The sequence below is a fragment of the Hemiscyllium ocellatum genome, chromosome 44 (genome assembly GCF_020745735.1).
Source record: "Hemiscyllium ocellatum isolate sHemOce1 chromosome 44, sHemOce1.pat.X.cur, whole genome shotgun sequence".
In the NCBI taxonomy this organism is placed as follows: Eukaryota; Metazoa; Chordata; class Chondrichthyes; order Orectolobiformes; family Hemiscylliidae; genus Hemiscyllium; species Hemiscyllium ocellatum.
The window spans coordinates 1,428,220-1,447,736 of NC_083444.1; the positions used below are offsets into that span (position 1 = coordinate 1,428,220).

At 50.1% G+C, this 19,517-nt stretch overlaps 1 protein-coding gene across 1 annotated transcript in view; it reads right to left on the minus strand.

The window, feature by feature from the left end:
* The window catches only part of dnah2 (dynein, axonemal, heavy chain 2), a 288,980-nt gene that overhangs the window by 171,716 nt on the left and 97,747 nt on the right, over window positions 1-19,517 (minus strand). The window contains exons 19-26 of the mRNA XM_060854787.1: window positions 18,600-18,756; window positions 18,329-18,503; window positions 13,468-13,631; window positions 12,001-12,162; window positions 7,175-7,278; window positions 5,164-5,320; window positions 3,369-3,451; window positions 1,107-1,287 (exon numbers count right to left, since the gene is read on the minus strand). Coding sequence (XP_060710770.1) covers window positions 1,107-1,287; window positions 3,369-3,451; window positions 5,164-5,320; window positions 7,175-7,278; window positions 12,001-12,162; window positions 13,468-13,631; window positions 18,329-18,503; window positions 18,600-18,756 — 1,183 coding nt within the window. The remainder of the gene's footprint in view (window positions 1-1,106; window positions 1,288-3,368; window positions 3,452-5,163; window positions 5,321-7,174; window positions 7,279-12,000; window positions 12,163-13,467; window positions 13,632-18,328; window positions 18,504-18,599; window positions 18,757-19,517) is intronic.

Sequence of the window (19,517 nt, forward strand, 5' to 3'; positions counted from 1 at the left end):
CTGCTGGGTACAGTATAAATAAACTCTGCCTTGGAACCTGCTGAAATCCCACTCAGTTGCTGGATTGAAGGATATTGGTGGAAAGAGTCTGTCTCAGCAGATGGCTCACAACCCTGTACACTGCTATCAAACATGGAGAAAGGTTTAAACACCTCACTTTGAGCAGCTGGGAAATGGACCCAAGACCTTTTAGAGACAAAGAAAACCATCTGCCCTCTCACTAGAGTCATAGAGTCATCGAGATGTACAACACAGAAACAAACACTTCGGTCCAACTCATCCATGCCAACCAGATATCCTAACCTAATCTAGTCCCATTTGCCAGCACCCGGCCCATATCCCTCCAAACCCTTCCTATTCATATACCCATCCAAATGCCTCTTAAATGTTGTAATTGTACCAGCCTCCACCACTTCCCCTGGCAGCTCATTCCATACACACACCACCCTCTGGGGGAAAAAGTTGCCTCTTAGGTCTCTTTTATATCTTTCCCCTCTCACCCTAAACCTATGCCCTCTAGTTCTGGTCTCCCCACCTCAGGGGGGATTTACCCTGTCCATGCCCACCCCATGATTTTATAAACCTCTATAAGGTCACCCCTCCGCTCCAGGGAAAACAGCGCCAGCCTGTTCAGCCTCTCCCTGTAGCTCAGATCCTCCAACCCTGGCAACATCCTTGTAATACTTTCTGAACCTTTTAAAGTTTGACAACATCTTTCTGAGAGGCGGGAGACCGGAATTGCACGCAATATTCCAACAGTGGCCTAATCAATGTCCTGTACAGCCCCAACATGACCTCCCAAATTGTACATTCAATGCAGAAAGGAGTCCAGGGTCACTACTTTGAAGAGGAGCTAAGGAGCTCTCCCAAGGTCTGGGGTCAATATTCATTCCTCGACCAAGATTCCTAAAGCAGGTGGTCAGCTCACTGTCACATTGCTGTTTTTGGGGTGCTTCCTGTCTGTGAATTCGCTGTCACTGTTCTTTCTCGAACATCACTGCAAGCGTTTTATTGGTTGAGAAGGGCTTTGGGATACCCTTCCACAAAATGAAACAGGGCAGTGTATTCACTCTGACAAATTAGTCACCGACTGCAGTAGAATTTACCTCCAGGTACAGCCACTGCCTCTGGACAGTCAGGATCATCTCGATCACCTCAAGGATCAGAGAGAGGCACCGTTCCCAATAATCCACTTGTTTGTCAAACGCCCTCAAGTAGGGAGAAGCTTTCATGGTCGACAATGTCAGCTGGTTTTCCTCCAGGGACTGAAAGATATCATCGGTTCCCCTGTGTGTAAAAAGAAATGGATTAATATCAACGGGACAACCGGTGGCAGCCCCCAGGCAGGGGGCTTGGTTCTCAGTCTGGTATTGTGAAGGGTTATCTGAGGGAGGGACACTCTCCGTGCAAGAGCCTGGGGTAGTTGGCAGGCACATGTGCAGCAGACCATCCATGGCCAACACCAGCAGGGTGGCCTGCAGTGAACTGCCTGCCTGCAGTCAGCATGGATCCCACACAGTCAGTAGGCCGTCTGTGCCCCATGTTTCAGCAACTCGCTGTACACCTGCCAACCAGCAGGCCGCATGCACGAGAGGCACAACTTACATGGGAGTGGCAGACATTAGCTCTGAGCAACCACTGCACAAGGTACAAATTAGAGCGACCTACTGAATCTGGCTAGATTCAAACCATGAAGCATCTGAAAGCAGCAGTGAAACAGCTGTTACTGGTTTCTACAACAGTCTCACTTTTCAGCCTTTGGCCACTCCTTGGCCAGGTTTTTTTTTGGCCACTCCTTGGCCAGGTTTTTTTTTTGGCCACTCCTTGGCCAGGTTTTTTTTTTGGCCACTCCTTGGCCAGGTTTTTTTTTTGACCACTCCTTGGCCAGGTTTTTTTTTGGCCACTCCTTGGCCAGGTTTTTTTTTTGGCCACTCCTTGGCCAGGTTTTTTTTTGGCCACTCCTTGGCCAGGTTTTTTTTGTGGCCACTCCTTGGCCAGGTTTTTTTTTGACCACTCCTTGGCCAGGTTTTTTTTGTGGCCACTCCTTGGCCAGGTTTTTTTTTGACCACTCCTTGGCCAGGTTTTTTTTTGGCCACTCCTTGGCCAGGTTTTTTTTTTGGCCACTCCTTGGCCAGGTTTTTTTTTGGCCACTCCTTGGCCAGGTTTTCTGACTGCTGATTTTTTTTTTTTACAAATTAATAAGTAAGCTTTGAGTAAGAACGAGGATTTTTGTCTGTTCTCGAAAGGCTTACTGCTGCTTTCTGTGTGCACTGCATGCTAACCTGGCTTCTTGTTTGCTATGTACTCAGGCAAAGTCTAAAGAGCTTGGTTTGATTTTATTTTTGAGAGTTTTTTTATTCACCCTCCCACCTCAGACCGTTCTGACAGTAAACATGATATAGAATACAGAAACAGAAGATTCAGCTGAAATGATCTGTGCAGTTTCTGCTCTGTGCAAGCCCCTTCCCAGTTTTATTATCTGGTCTCACCCGATTGTTTCCTCCGTTATGTGCTTCCATAGCCTGCCTTTAGTTCCATCCATCACCCACTCCATGTTGCACATTGTCATCAGTGTCCCAGTGAAGGATTCTCCTGTATAAGGGCAGCTACCTTCAGCATTCGGTTTAGACAATCCAGATTACATGGAGAAGGGTTCTCAGGAAGGGTCACTGGACCCAAAACGTTAACTCTGATTTCTCTCCACAGCAGCTGCCAGACCCGTTGAGTTTTTCCGGCAATTTCTGTTTCCTTTGCACAGCTAAAAGCTTCAATTCACAGATGTGGCACATCTTCTCTATCCTTATTCCAATGTAGCACAGTCCTGAAATTCCCTGACTGTGACCACTGCTCCCTTTAGGGGAATGATTTCCAGTCCAAAACACCCAGAGCATTGGCAAAACATATTCTATTTACAAGATTTGCAAGGTCAGAGAGGAGGGTGGAGTGGATAGGTGGGAAGGAAGATTGGCAGATAGGACAGGTCATGAGGATGATGCTGAGCTGGCAGGTTGGAACTGGGGTAAGGTGGGGGAAGGGGAAATGAGGAAACTGGTGAAGTCCACTCTCCACCCTCCGCCCTCCTCCTATCACCTTCATCTCCACCTCCGTGCACCTATTGCACTCTTTGCTACACCCCCCCTCCATTTATCTCTCCACGCCCGAGGCTCCTAGCCTCATTCCTGATGAAGGGCTCCTCTCCAAAACATTGATATTCCTGCCCCTCGGATGCTGCCTGACCTGCTGTGCTTTTCCAGCACCACTCTAATCTTGATGCTGAGATAGTTGAGCTCCCAAGAAATAGTTTAGTTCATTTAACATCATTAATGGCACTAAAGAAATGGGGAATGTTGCCTTTGTTAAGTACCTACCTGAGTTTATAATGCCCTTTGTCCTTGTAAGGCATGAGATCGAGAACTGTAACTTCCCAGGTTTTCTTTATTCCTTCCAAAGCCTGTTGAGAGAACCCCATTGAAGAGCAGTTTAATTTGCTGTTAAACCTGGAGCCTACAAATGCAGCCTCATTACCAACCAGCCTCACTGATGTCGGGAGCTCATCCTCATTGATAAACAATTCGTTTCGGACGAGTTGGACCAAAGGGTCTGTTTCCGTGATGTACGCACTGAAGGGGTAGCACAATGGCTCAGCGGTTAGCACTGCTGCCAATTTCAGCTGACCACTGCACCAGGCATGTCGCCAGATCCTTCAGTCTCCCTCATATCCTGAGTCCTTTCCTGCAGGTAATATCTCAGTCCTCTGGCTCTCAATCACCAAATGCCCATTTGCTTGAGATCACTGATTTTGGTCGAGGCTTGGCCAAGGGTGACAGCTGGTCAGAAATGCAGCCATTCCCCAGCAGAGTGGCCATGATGCTTTGGTACATGTAGGGCATCAAATCCACTGCTGACCTTGGATAAGGAGCACAAAGCCGGGCCAGCACTAGAGTTCACAGACTCACAGAATCCCTGCAGTATGGAAGCAGGTCATTCAACCCCCCAAACAGCATTCCACCCAGACTCTAACCCCTACCCAATACTTGTTGCCCTGCATTCCCATGGTGAATTCATCTAGCCTGCAAATCCATGGACACAATGGGGTAGTTCAGCATGGCCAATCCACCCTAACCCCCTGCACATCTTTGGACTGTGGGAGGAAACTGGAGCACCTGGAGGAAATTCACACAGACCTGGGGAGAATGTGCAAACTCCTCGCAGACAATTGCCCAAGGCTGGAATTGAACCGCTGGTGCTGTGAAGCAGCAGTGCTAATCACTGAGCCACCATGCTGTCTATATGACGCAGAATCAGACCCTTCAGTCCAACCCGTCCATGCCGACCAGATATCTTAAATATACCTATTCCTATTTGCCAGCAGTATCCCTCGAAACCCCTTCCATGCATGTATCCATCCAGGTGCCTGTTAAATGTTATAATTGTACCAGCCTCCACCATTTCCTCTGGCAGCTAGTTCCACACACACACCACCCTCTGTGTGAAAAGTTGACCCTTAGGTTCATTTTCAATCTTTCCCCTCTCACCTGAAACCTATTCCCTTGAGTTTTGGACTCCCCTATTCTGGGAAAAACACCCTGGCTATTCACCCTATCTATGTCCCTCATCACATAGAGGTGCAGGTGTTGGGGTGGGGGGGAAGAACGTTAGAAATCTCACAACACCAGGTTATAGTCCAACAAGTTTATTTGGAAGCACTAGCTTTCAGAGCACTGCTCCTTCCTTAGGTGGTGAGGAGGGTGCTCTGAAAGCTCGTGCTTCCAAATAAACCTGGTGGATTTATAATTTGATGCGGTGTGATTTTTACCCATGCCCCTAATGAGTTTATAAACCTCTATGAGGTCACCTCTCAGCCTCCAACGCTCCAGGGAAATAGCCCCAGCCTCCATCAACATCTTGCATGTTTCCGATAGCTCAGAGTATGAAGAAGTCACAGAACCATCAATGCAGCCCATCATTAGAGGATTGAACAAATCACTTGCTGTCTCAGAGGCTGGTGGAAGATTCACTTCTCCACAGGACTGCAACATGTTGACACTGAAAGGTTACCGGCAATCACCAGGTAAAGCTCACATTGCGTGAAAGATTGAAGGGAATGGGACTTGCTGAAGTTAAATGCTAGAAACCATTTGGATGCTACGTTGCTGTGCCTACCATTTCGATAGAGAGCTCTTTCGTAGCTGCAGATGAGATGCTGTTGATTGCATCAGAATGTTGCTCCAATCCCAGCTCAATGATTTTCTCCAGGGTGAAATCATCACTAGTATGGTCAAATATTTTCTGCACCTCATCCTTAATGCTGTTCCAGTGTCTGGAAGATAATTACAGAAAGCACATGAGTAACAAGTTCCACTGCGACTTAAAAAGGGCAAGTTTGTAGTTCGCAACCCACTCCCGATCAGTTGGGTTGGATTGGAAACAAAGGGACATTTCCAAACCAGCAGCCAGTTAGGTAGCATTCCGACATCAGAGGATGGTCTGTTCAAGTTGCACTCCAGAGATCTGAGATCTAAGCTAGCCTCACATTCCAGTGCATTGCAAAAAGAGTGCCTCAATGTCAGATGGACAGAACTGGAGGTGCACTGCACTGTCAAAGGATCAAAACAGAAAGAGTGCCTCACTGTCAGAAAGTCAGTGTGATGCGCCCTTAGCACTGTTGTAGAGTCAGTCTGAGGAACCACGGCACGGTCAGAGGGTCAGTGCTTAGGGAGTGGGCACTGTCGGAGGGTCAGTGCTTAGGGAGTGGGCACTGTCGGAGGGTCAGTGCTGAGGGAGTGGGCACTGTCAGAGGGTCAGTGCTGAGGGAGTGGGCACTGTCAGAGGGTCAGTGCTGAGGGAGTGGGCACTGTCAGAGGGTCAGTGCTTAGGGAGTGGACACTGTCAGTGGGTCAGTGCTGAAGGAGTGGGCACTGTCAGAGGGTCAGTGCTGAGGGAACATGGCACAGTCAGAGGGTCAGTGCTGAGGGAGCGCCACACTGTCGGAGGGTCAGTGCTGAGGGAGTGCCGCATTATCGGAGGGTCAGTGCTGAGGGAGCGCCGCACTGTCGGAGGGTCAGTGCTGAGGGAGTGGGCACTGTCGGAGTGTCAGTGCTGAGGGAGCACTGCACTATCAGACAAGCAGTATTGATAAAGCGCCACAAAGTTGGATGCGTCTCATCTCTGACATTTACCTGCTTGTCCAGGTAAATGTTAAAGGAATTGTTGACAGGAGCTCACAGAGAAACAGGAAAGTATCTGCCTGATGTCCTGGGCCAATGCTTTATCTCAACCAAAATAACTCGCATGTAGTTGAATGGATCATCATCATGTTTCTCCTGGGAGAATGCTGTGTACAAATTGTCAATCACTTTTCTCACAATATGACAATGACTATGTTTTAAAAGTACTTACTTGTAAAGCACTTGGGCTGTTGTGAAACATGCCACAAAATTGCAAGGTTTTTCAGTCGTGAAGGCATGACTTGATGGATTAAGATAATATAAAATCCACAAGCCACATTCTGTCTACAATTCCTGAAGAAAGACTATGGGACAGTTTTAACTGTTTAATAGGTTATGGGTGGCACGGTGGCTCAGTGGTTAGCACTGCTGCCTCACAGCACCAGGGTCCTGGATTAGATTCCTACCTGTCTGTGTGGAGTTTGCACATTCTCCCCGTGTCTGTGTGGGTTTCCTCCAGGTGCTCTGTTTTCCTCCCACAGTCCGAAGATGTGCAGGTCAGGTGAATTGGCCATGCTAAACTGCCCACAGTGTTAGGTGCGTTAGTCAGGGGTAAATATAGGGTTGGGGAATGGGTTTGGATGCAGCGATGTGGACTTGTTGGGCTGAAGGGCCTGTTTCCACACTGTAGAGAATCAAATCTAATCTAATATGCAGACTGTCTTTCAGAAGTTACAGGTACATTACCTGCATAATCACTTGTCAGAAAATACTGGAGAACAGAAAAACATGATGATGGAGTCACACGGTTTCATTGCAGCAAACTCCTTCTTTAAAAACAAATAGCCTCCGAGCCCCTTTTACTGCTTTTCTCAGCCTCTGGCTCTTAGGCCCCACTTAACCCTGATCTTAAACAGGTGGTAAACTGCAGATGAAGTCTTAGTAACTGAAGTGAAAAGTAACCATGATGGGTTAACAGCAAAGGAGGAATAACTTTCCAAACTCACCTGTCGCGCATGGCTGGATTTCTCAAGTCTGTAATCAGTGGCATTGTCTTCTTAAACTGCTGAACCTTGTTCTTTGATGCAGTTACAATGTCCCAGTTCTTATCCTACAAAGTATAACAGAAGCATGCGATTAGCTATTTTCACTCTGAATAGTGACAGCTGCGAATTACAGATAGCTGAGAAACTAGCATCACCTGCCTTTGTCTACAGGCATCCTGAGTTTTGAAACAGTGATCGAACCAACAGTAAGACCCCACAGTGGGAATAGGAAACTCTCTTCTCAGAATCTACAATGACTAAGAAACCTGTCATTCCTGGGACACAGCTTTGAGAGCTTTCAATGTCGGAGGTAGTAGGGATACTTCTGTCACTGTGCATGTGAGTGAGTGAGAGTGTATGTGTGTGCATGCATACATGCACACGTGTGTCCGTGTGCGTGCGTACCTGTGTCTGCATGCCTGTGTGTGTGCGTGTGTTTGTCTGTTGCCTGTGTGCAAGTGTGCCCATGTTCATGTGTGCACATCTGCATGTGTGTGTGTGTGTGTGTGTGTGTTGGAGAGAACAGAAAGGAATCTTGTTACAAGGGGGAGCACTAGTGATGCTGACAATGAAAAGAGTTACAGCAACTTTGTAATGACTTATGTGAACTTGATGTTAATAGGGCTTGGTACGTGGAAGCACTGAATGGCTCCACAGTATGTCAGCCCCATGTCTCCTTCGTCATCAACTTTAGACTGAATTTTTGCAAAGACCAATAGGATCTTGAATACAGCCAAAACAGAGCCAGAGCCCCATGTCTTGAAGTTCTGCTTCCTTACCTGTTCATCTGATATTTTCATCACGTGGGGAGAGGGACAGTGGGGGATTAGAAACAGTGAGGAGAAAAACTGAGGGTACTTGTAATTAGATTTTAAAAAGATGTTATAGTGCAGTGGATTTGAAACAGATCCATTGTCACTAACGGGATATCCGAAACATGTTGTATGGGCTTTACACTTTTCAGGAAACGCTCTAACTGAATTGTTTGGAGAGGCAGAAAACGTTTTTGTTTAGTTTCATGTGCACCCTTAGGAGAGGTCAGATACCCTTTGGAAATATAAAAAGTAGAATGATTGTATGTAAAACATGAATAAACTCATTATAACTATCAAGCTGTCATGGCTAAATCTTCTAGAAACTGTCAGGGCACTTATATGTCCCCTGGTCTATGCAGTTTTAAAACAAATAGGAGTTTATAGGCCTGCTATTTCATTGCCTGTTGCTATAAAGTGGAAGGCTTCAGAAGGTTTGGACTGTCTGAATGATTTACAACCTACTGTTGTCAGAGCAGGTGCCTCTCCTTCACTACTTGTCTGACAGCTACAAGTGGTTATAACATCCTTGAGGTAGGAGGATAAATGCAACTTTCCTTTCACATAAGAATTCAAGAATTTGAATAAAGTGTGTCTCAGAGAGATTAGTTAGTTGAAAGAATGAAAATGTAGCGAATGAGTTATTGTAAATCAGTGATCCTTTTTAAACAAAGTCTGCATTGGACATGTAGAAATTCAACTTAGTTTAATCAGAACCAGGAGAGTGTGATGGGCAGGAGCTTTTTTTTCTCAAACCCCCTCCACAGCCGGCAGTCCTTGTGTCTGTTTACAGAGAAGGCCAGAACCCAGACTGACCCCTACCCCCACCCCAATATCCCCAAGGCTGGCCTTTCACACAAACCCCCTCCACAGCCGGCAGTCCTTGTGTCTGTTTACAGAGAAGGCCAGAACCCAGACTGACCCCTACCCCCACCCCAATGTCCCCAAGGCTGGCCTTTCACACAAACCCCCTCCACAGCCGGCAGTCCTTGTGTCTGTTTACAGAGAAGGCCAGAACCCAGACTGACCCCTACCCCCACCCCAATATCCCCAAGGCTGGCCTTTCACACAAACCCCCTCCACAGCCGGCAGTCCTTGTGTCTGTTTACAGAGAAGGCCAGAACCCAGACTGACCCCTACCCCCACCCCAATATCCCCAAGGCTGGCCTTTCACACAAACCCCCTCCACAGCCGGCAGTCCTTGTGTCTGTTTACAGAGAAGGCCAGAACCCAGACTGACCCCTACCCCCACCCCAATGTCCCCAAGGCTGGCCTTTCACAAACAGAGAAGGCCAGAACCTACACTAATCCCATCCAACCATAATGGGAATGTCCTGGGAGCATTCTCCCTGATTGGGTTTGCAGGGTGGGTGACTTCTCAAGATCATCACCCTCCACGCTGGCAATGGCAGCCAGTGCTGCACAGGAAGATTCAGGATTCTTACCTGGACACTGGGTTTCTGGTTTCTCTGGGCCCTGGTCTCAGCCAGCCACTGAATCACAGAATTCCTATGCTGTGGAAGCAGGCCATTTGGCCCAGCAAGTCCACACTGCCCCTTCTGAGAGCATTCCACCCAGACCAAGACCAACTCCCCGACCCTATCTCCATAACTCCGCATTCCCCATGGCCAATCCACCCTAACCTGCACATCCCTGGGCACTATGGGACAATTTCCCATGGCCAACCCACCCTAACCTGCACATCCCTGGACACTATGGGACAATTTCCCATGGCCAATCCACCCTAACCTACACATCCCTGGGCACTATGGGACAATTTCCCATGGCCAATCCACCCTAACCTGCACATCCCTGGGCACTATGGGACAATTTCCCATGGCCAACCCACCCTAACCTGCACATCCCTGGGCACTATGGGACAATTCCCCATGGCCAACCCATCCTAACCTGCACATCCCTGGGCACTATGGGACAATTTCCCATGGCCAACCCACCCTAACCTGCACATCCCTGGGCACTATGGGACAATTTCCCATGGCCAACCCGCCCTAACCTGCACATCCCTGGGCACTATGGGACGGTTTCCCATGGCCAATCCGCCCTAACCTGAACATCACTGAGCACTATGGGACAAGTTAGCATGGGTGTTCCAACCTAACCTGCACATCCCTGGACACCGGAAACTCACATAGACACAGGGGCGGAGGCAGGGGTGGGGGAACATGCAAACTCTGGACAGTCAGCTGAAGGCGGAATTGAATCCGGGTCCCTGGCACTGTGAGCCAGCAATGCTAACCACTGAGCCATCCTGCCACTCTGCCTCTCTAAGGAAGCTCTTTGGTTATGCAGGCATCATCCGTCAAACATGCATTGTGGTTTCAGAGTGCTCCTTGTATAATTCGCTGCACAAGATGTTTGAATCTATCCACGGGTGCCCATTTTGTAGGAGTGCTTGTTTATATAGGTTTCACTCTCCATTCCCTTGTACCAGCACTAGGGGATTTATGTCCATCCGTTAATGTTTATAAATCAAATCAGTGCAGCAAACGTAAGTTCTGTTTGGGTTTTGTTGGTGTGTTTTTGCCAGATACCATCTGCTTGAGTTCCTGCAGTATCAGAGCCAGAAATGCAACACCACCTGCAGCGAAGAGGAACTTGGACAGTGTAGACCGTGACTTGCTCTGCTGGAGAGTGGATTGACTAATGTTGGTGCTATAATGAAAGTAACAGCTTCCTCCTCTTTCAAAAATAAACGTGGAGCTCAGACGACACCAGGCTATAGTCCAATAGGTTTATGGAAAGCAGAGGCTTTTGGAGCAGGTCACCTGACAAAGTGGCAGCGCTCCGAAAGCTTGTGTTTAAAATAAAGCTGTTGGACTATAACCTGGTGCAATCTGACTTCTGACCTTGTCCACCCCCCTTCCGACACTGGCACCACCACATCATAAATAAGCTTGGCTGCTCCCTTTCTTTTGGTAGAGGTGGGTAATACAAGACTCAACTGTGATCGAGAGAAGCCGGAAACTCAAACTGGGGGCAAATGGAGTGTTTAGCTGATATGTCCATACGAATGTGGACATAATGAGCAGCTATGACTCCAGGGATGGGGTGACAGGAAGGGCAGGTAGTCATCTCGGCTGGCAGCAGGGAGATTCTTACCCTGTTCCAGCCACTTCTGGACATGGATTGCCAACACACCACCAATTAGTGCCATTCAGTAATCAATTCATGAAGACTTAAGGGTCACCACGTCATCACCATGATTGATGTTGTCCCCAGCAGATATCCTTCCCAGCTGGTACAATGGAGCCACCGGACTGAGGGGTTAGCAAGGTCTCTACCTCCTCAACCTAGGGCCATGACCCACATCCTGCTCACCTGCCATTGTGAATAGCCACCTACCTAGGGACATGACCCACATCCTACTCACCTGCCATTGTGAATAGCCACCTACCTAGGGCCATGACCCACATCCTACTCACCTGCCATTGTGAATGGCCACCTACCTAGGGACATGACCCACATCCTACTCACCTGCCATTGTGAATAGCCACCTACCTAGGGACATGACCCACATCCTGCTCACCTGCCATTGTGAATGGCCACCTACCTTGCCCACCAGCACAGGGCCTTGGCAATGCCCTGACACTAGCACCTTTGGACTCTGAGAAGGTTTTACTACTCACAAGGGCTGCTGGCTTCTGATTGGCTGGACATCTGAGGCTGAGTGCCAGGTGACTAAAGCCTGCGTGACCACTGGTGGACATAGAGCTGACCAATGGCTATGGTTCTGGATAAGGTAGAGTTGCACCATTTACATGTGGCACACACCAACACACTTGGAAGAAAATACTATCTCGATTTTTCATTGAAATAGGAAAAGGCAGGCATAGTTAAAGGGTGTAAGGAATTTCAGTCCACTCTCCTGTTTGCTCCCCACATTAACTTTAAGCAAATGGGTTGGCAGCAGTATGCAAATATCCAGTCAGGCTGAAAAACAAAGGGCTTAAATACCTTGAGAATCTGGCTGAGTTTGTTCAGTTTCCTGAAATATCCCATCGCAGTGTTCTCCATAACCTGTGTCTGCAGAGAGCTGAACTTCCCTCCTTTCCACTCTGCCCAGGATTCCTCCCATTGTTTGGTGACCTCCCAGGCTTGATGCAGGAAATCCAGATCCTACAAACCAAACCAAAGCTCAAAAGAAACAAAAACAGAAATTGCTGGAAACGTTGAGCAGCATCCATGGAGACAGAAATTAGAGTCAACGTTTCAGGTTAACTGATGGTAGCTAGGAAAATGGGGGTTTATACACAGAAGGTAGGGTGTGGTGAGGCGGTAAAGAGTAAATGATAGGTAGGGATAGAGCCCAGAGAAAGAGAAGAACAGTTGGACAGACAAAGGAGTGGATAACAATCTGATAGAACTGGGAACAGCTATGAATGGGGATAGTTAGTGGCTAACAGTGGGCTGTGTGTAATATGTGGTTATGCACAATAACAAGACTGAAAACAAAAAAATGCTGGAAATCACAGCAGATCAGGCAGATCTGTGCAGAGACAGCAAGCTAACATTGAGTCCAGGTGACTCTTCATCAGAGCTGATGTGAAGTGTGATTAACAAGGCCGAGTGTGTGGGGCTTGGGGGCTTAAGGACATGGGAGAGCTCAAATGGTTGAACTTGATACTGAGTCCAGGAGGTTCAAACAGTCTCTATGAAGTGTCAATCACACATTGATCAAATTATCAGCGTCAGGGGGGTCAGTAATTGAGGGAGACAGCCTGAAGGCAATGGGAAAAAGAATTAACAGGAAGCCATGATAGCGATTTTCATGTAAACACAGTGAGTTGCTGTGATCTGGAACACAGAAACAGATTCAACCTTTTCCAAATAAAAACCAAAAGAACTGCAGATGCTGGAAATCAGAAACAAAAACAGAAAATGCTGGAAAAGCTCAGCAGGTCTGGCAGCACGTGTGGAGAGAAATTAGAGGTAATGTTTCAGGTCCGGTGACCCTTCCTTAGAACTGATGGTATCTGGGAAAAAGTTGGTTTTTAATGCCTTCATTTCTGAGGAAGGGTCAATGAACCCAAAACATTAACTCTGATTTCTTTCCACGTAATCTGCCAGACCTGCTGAGCATTTCCAGCAATTTCTGTTCTTATGCAATCCTTTCCACTTCACTGACAGGAGCAAATCGGCCAGCCTTTACCCGATACAGCCTGTATTTGACGCTTTGCCCATTCGGATTGACTCCTAACACCACTCCAGGGCAGTTAGGGATGGGCAATGGGATGCTAGTCTGTCTAGCAACACTCATATCCTCTGAGCAAATACTTTGAGAAAATAATTTCACAGGGAACTGGATTAATACAATGACGGTAAATAGGTAGGCCTGGGGGAGGCTGGGATGGAAGATTTGGGGAACACCTTTCAAGCAGCCAGTGTAGGCCCAATGGGCTGTGCTGCATTTCACTCCCTCACCTTCTCCAGGTTTTGCAGCTCTTTGGAAAGGGGTTGATCCATTTTGAAGACATTGAGGCCATTGCGAATGGTTTCTTCCTCTTGCTTGAGGAGATTCAGATTATTCCGTAGCTCGCTGATCATGCTCAGGGCACTATCCGTGTTTATTGAACTGCTGAAGGGCCCTGAAAAGAGAAAAATGGCTGAGGTTTCAAGCTGTGGGAAGTCAGGGGCAACATGAGCAGGGTGATGGTGGAAGAAATCACTTCTGGACGACCAGCATAGAGTCATAGAGATGTACAGCATGGAAACAGACCCTTCGGCCCAACCTGTCCATGCTGACCAGATATCCCAACCCAATCTAGTCCCATTTGCCAGCACCCGGCCCATATCCCTCCAAACCCTTCCTATTCACATACCCATCCAAATGCCTCTTAAATGTTGTAATTGTACCAGCCTCCACCACTCCCTCTGGCAGCTCATTCCATACACGTACCACCCTCTGCGGGAAAAAGTTGCCCCTTGGGTCCACGTTGTTCATTTAGCTACATCAGTGAGGAGAAAAACACCACATGGACTCTGAACTCCCTCCCAGAGCTTGTGAATCAAATCCCTTCTGTTTCGTGCCTCCCAGTGAACCATTCACAAGCCAAAGAGTGAAGTAAACACTTCCTGAAACATACCAGTTACCACTTCCTGGTGCTCTTCTGTTAGTGTGCATCCATATGATTGAGGTGTACTCCCATATGCCCCGTAAAAGGCAAGAACTAAACTGGTCAAATAGTTCAAATAAGAGAGGTTCACTGGAAGCCAACCACCAATGACAATCAAGTGATTCTCACATCAAGACTAATATGAATCGTAATTTGGAGAGCCGGTGTTGGACTGGGGTATACAAAGTTAAAAACCACAACCACCTGATGAAGGAGCAGCGCTCCGAAAGCTAGTGCTTCCGATTAAACCTGTTGGACTATAATCTGGTGTTGTGTGATTTTTAACCTTAAATCATGTATCAGATACGGCTGAAAGACTAACGTTCACACAGGAATTACAAGGAACATGTCCAAGCACCTCTGCAAAGGCTCGAGCAAATTATCCAAATGGACATTCCCTTTACAGTAAAATGAAAAGGACTGCAGATCTGAAACACAAAACAGAAATGGCTGGTGAAACTCAGCAGGTCTGGCAGCATCTGGGAGAAGAAAGCAGACTTAATGCTTCAAGACAGGTGATGCTTCATCAGGGTTTACCCAACAAATTTTATTTTCATCCCCATGCAGTACTGAGCAATTGCCACACTGTCAGAGCATCCACTACTGAGAGTGCCACACTGACAGAGGGTCAGTGCTGAGGGAGTGCAGCACTGTCAGAGGGTCAGTGCTGAGGGAGTGGGCACTGCCAGAGGGTCAGTGCTGAGGGAGTGGGCACTGCCAGAGGGTCAGTGCTGAGGGAGTGGGCACTGCCAGAGGGTCAGTGCTGAGGGAGTGGGCACTGCCAGAGGGTCAGTGCTGCGGGAGTGGGCACTGACAGAGGGTCAGTGCTGAGGGAGTGGGCACTGTTGGAGGGTCAGTGCTGAGGGAGTGGGCACTGTCGGAGGGTCAGTGCTGAGGGAGTGCCGCACTGTCGGAGGGTCAGTGCTGAGGGAGTGGGCACTGTCGGAGGGTCAGTGCTGAGGAAGTGGGCACTGTCGGAGGGTCAGTGTTGAGGGAGGGCCGCACTGTCAGAGGATCCACTACTGAGAGCGCCACACTGACAGAGGGTCAGTGCTGAGGGAGTGCCGCACTGACGGAGGGTCAGTGCTGAGGGAGTGCCGCACTGTCGGAGGGCCAATGCTGAGGGAGTGCCGCACTGACAGAGGGTCAGTGCTGAGGGAGTGGGCACTGTTGGAGGGTCAGTGCTGAGGGAGCGCCGCACTGTTAGAGGGTCAGTGCTGAGGGAGGGCCGCACTGTCAGAGGATCCACTACTGAGAGCGCCACACTGACAGAGGGTCAGTGCTGAGGGAGTGGGCACTGTCGGAGGGTCAGTGCTGAGGGAGTGCCGCACTGTCAGAGGGTCAGTGCTGAGGGAGTGCCGCACTGTCAGAGGGTCAGTGCTGAGGGAGTGGGCACTGTCGGAGGGTCAGTGCTGAGGGAGTGCTGCACTGCCAGAGGGTCAGTGCTGAGGGAGTGCCGCACTGCCGGAGGGTCAGTTCTGAGGGAGTGGGCACTGTCGGAGGGTCAGTGCTGAGGGAGTGCCGCACTGTCAGAGGGTCAGTGCTGAGGGAGTGGGCACTGTCGGAGGGTCAGTGCTGAGGGAGTGCTGCACTGCCAGAGGGTCAGTGCTGAGGGAGTGCCGCACTGCCGGAGGGTCAGTTCTGAGGGAGTGGGCACTGTCGGAGGGTCAGTGCTGAGGGAGTGCCGCATTGTCGGAGGGCCAGTGCTGAGGGAGTGCAGCACTGTCGGAGGGTCAGTGCTGAGGGAGTGCCGCATTGTCGGAGGGTCAGTGCTGAGGGAGTGCCGCACTGTCGGAGGGTCAGTGCTGAGGGAGTGCCGCACTGACAGAGGGTCAGTGCTGAGGGAGTGCCGCACTGCCGGAGGGTCAGTGCTGAGGGAGTGGGCACTGTCGGAGGGTCAGTGCTGAGGGAGTGCCGCATTGTCGGAGGGCCAGTGCTGAGGGAGTGCAGCACTGTCGGAGGGTCAGTGCTGAGGGAGTGGGCACTGTCGGAGGGTCAGTGCTGAGGGAGTGCCGCATTGTCGGAGGGCCAGTGCTGAGGGAGTGCAGCACTGTCGGAGGGTCAGTGCTGAGGGAGTGCCGCACTGTCGGAGGGTCAGTGCTGAGGGAGTGCCGCACTGTCGGAGGGTCAGTGCAGAGGGAGTGCCGCACTGACAGAGGGTCAGTGCTGAGGGAGTGCCGCACTGCCGGAGGGTCAGTTCTGAGGGAGTGGGCACTGTCGGAGGGTCAGTGCTGAGGGAGTGCCGCATTGTCGGAGGGCCAGTGCTGAGGGAGTGCAGCACTGTCGGAGGGTCAGTGCTGAGGGAGTGCCGCATTGTCGGAGGGTCAGTGCTGAGGGAGTGCCGCACTGTCGGAGGGTCAGTGCTGAGGGAGTGCCGCACTGACAGAGGGTCAGTGCTGAGGGAGTGCCGCACTGCCGGAGGGTCAGTGCTGAGGGAGTGGGCACTGTCGGAGGGTCAGTGCTGAGGGAGTGCCGCATTGTCGGAGGGCCAGTGCTGAGGGAGTGCAGCACTGTCGGAGGGTCAGTGCTGAGGGAGTGGGCACTGTCGGAGGGTCAGTGCTGAGGGAGTGCCGCATTGTCGGAGGGCCAGTGCTGAGGGAGTGCAGCACTGTCGGAGGGTCAGTGCTGAGGGAGTGCCGCACTGTCGGAGGGTCAGTGCTGAGGGAGTGCCGCACTGTCGGAGGGTCAGTGCAGAGGGAGTGCCGCACTGACCGAGGGTCAGTGCTGAGGGAGTGCCGCACTGCCGGAGGGTCAGTTCTGAGGGAGTGGGCACTGTCGGAGGGTCAGTGCTGAGGGAGTGCCGCATTGTCGGAGGGCCAGTGCTGAGGGAGTGCAGCACTGTCGGAGGGTCAGTGCTGAGGGAGTGCCGCATTGTCGGAGGGTCAGTGCTGAGGGAGTGCCGCACTGTCGGAGGGTCAGTGCTGAGGGAGTGCCGCACTGACAGAGGGTCAGTGCTGAGGGAGTGCCGCACTGCCGGAGGGTCAGTGCTGAGGGAGTGGGCACTGTCGGAGGGTCAGTGCTGAGGGAGTGCCGCATTGTCGGAGGGCCAGTGCTGAGGGAGTGCAGCACTGTCGGAGGGTCAGTGCTGAGGGAGTGGGCACTGTCGGAGGGTCAGTGCTGAGGGAGTGCCGCATTGTCGGAGGGCCAGTGCTGAGGGAGTGCAGCACTGTCGGAGGGTCAGTGCTGAGGGAGTGCCGCACTGTCGGAGGGTCAGTGCTGAGGGAGTGCCGCACTGTCGGAGGGTCAGTGCAGAGGGAGTGCCGCACTGACAGAGGGTCAGTGCTGAGGGAGTGCCGCACTGTCGGAGGGTCAGTGCTGAGGGAGTGCCGCACTGACAGAGGGTCAGTGCTGAGGGAGTGCCGCACTGCCGGAGGGTCAGTGCTGAGGGAGTGGGCACTGTCGGAGGGTCAGTGCTGAGGGAGCACCACACTGTCGGAGGGTCAGTGCTGAGGGAGCACCACACTGTCGGAGGGTCAGTGCTGAGGGAGCACCACACTGTCGGAGGGTCAGTGCTGAGGGAGTGCTGCACTGTCAGAGGGTCAGCGTTGAGGAAGTGCTGCACCATCGGAGGGTGAGCACTAAGGGAGCCCAATACTGTCAAAAGGTCAGTGCTGAGGGAGCACCAGACTTTTGGAGGGTCTGCACTAAGGGAGTACCATAGTGTTGAAGGGTCAGCGCTGAGGGAGCACCCGCACTGTTGGAGGGTCAGTGCTGAGGGAGAGGGCTCTGTCAGAGAATCAGTGCTGAGGGAAAACCGCACTGTCAGAAGGTCAGTGCTGAGAGGGTGCCGTAGTGTTGGAGGGTCAGAACTGAGGGAGTGGGCACTGTCGGAGGGTCAGTGCAGCTGTGTCAGACAGCGAAAGGAGCAAGGTCTCCCTGAATGTCTCAACGCAGCTAACAGCCAAGTAAGTAGTTTCAAAATATTGTTACTGCTGCAATGTAGTAATGCCAGAGACACATTACACAGAGTAGGATCCCACAAACAGCCATGTAATAATGATCAGGTCCCTGTTATTTATGACATTGGTTGAGAGACAGAAGTAAATATTGGCTGGTCTATTGACCATGAAATGCAGTCTTCTCTTTACCTGGGTCTCTAAGTGAATATTGTAGGGAAAGGCTGGATTGGGGTGGGTGGTATGGGATCGCCTCTCTCCCCTTCTGCCTACCTCTCATGTTAAAATCTTCAATGGCATTATGAGTCTTCTTCTTCAGCTCCTCCGCAGAGTGGATGAGGCCACTCCTGAATTTCTCCTTTTGCCTCTTCAGCATGGCCTCACTGTCACTGATCACCTGCTGGTAGTTGAGCCATTCACCATTCATCGACTCCAGCCTCCGCTGGACCTGTGTGAGACAGGGAGGGAGAGAGAAACAGAACCATGTCAATGTGTGGCCTAGCTCAACTCAGTGCCTGCCTTACAACAGTGGTTCCACACTCACTGCTTCTTCGATTTGGAACTCGTATTTCTCCAGGATGTTGAACTGCTCATGGATGGGGCTGATGCGTGCCTCTGTCTTTGGGAGTTCGTTCTGAAGATACTCCAGGTGTTGGATCCCACTGGTCAGTTCTTCCAAGTTCTGAGGAGTATGGCTTACCCTAAAAGTTTCGTGCAAGACAGAGAACAGTACAAGTTAGGACACAGTAAAATGCAGATGTGATCACAGTAGACACACAAAGGAGACGATATTGCCAGGAATGGAGAATTTTACCAATGAAGAGAGGTTGGCTAGACTGGGCTTATTTTCTTTAGAATAGAGATGGCTGAACTTAGTTTAACTTCCACATATAATAGACCAATAGAGTCAGAAATGTTGTGACACTTAAAATGCGCAGAGATAGGCATTCAAGTTGCTGAAACCTAGTGGGTTCCAGACCAAGAGCTGGAAAGGCAAGTTTAGATTGAAAAGCTCTTTCACCTGGCACCAACATGATTGGTCTTCAATTATTATCATTCCTTCGGTGGTTCTATGATCATTCCCACTCATCAACAGCAATGCGACTGACTCAGTATTTTAAACAATAGCAGATCTTCGCCAAGCATGAAATATTTGCCATGGTGTTGCATAGGGTTCCTTTATGATTGGCACAGAGCTAGGTGACAATGACCTCTGGATGTAGTATCCTGCCATTTACAGTTGCTCAGGTTCATTCATTGGCTACAAAGCATTTGGCGCACTTTAATTTAAAGGAGGTACCGAAATAATTTCTCTTTTGGAATTGCACCCAGGGAAAAGTGAGGGCCATCTTAGAGCATAAAGCTATACAGCATGGCAACAAACCCGTCGGTCCAACTCATCCATGCCAACCAGATATCCTAGATTAATCTAGTCCCATTTGCCATCCCATATCCCTCTAAA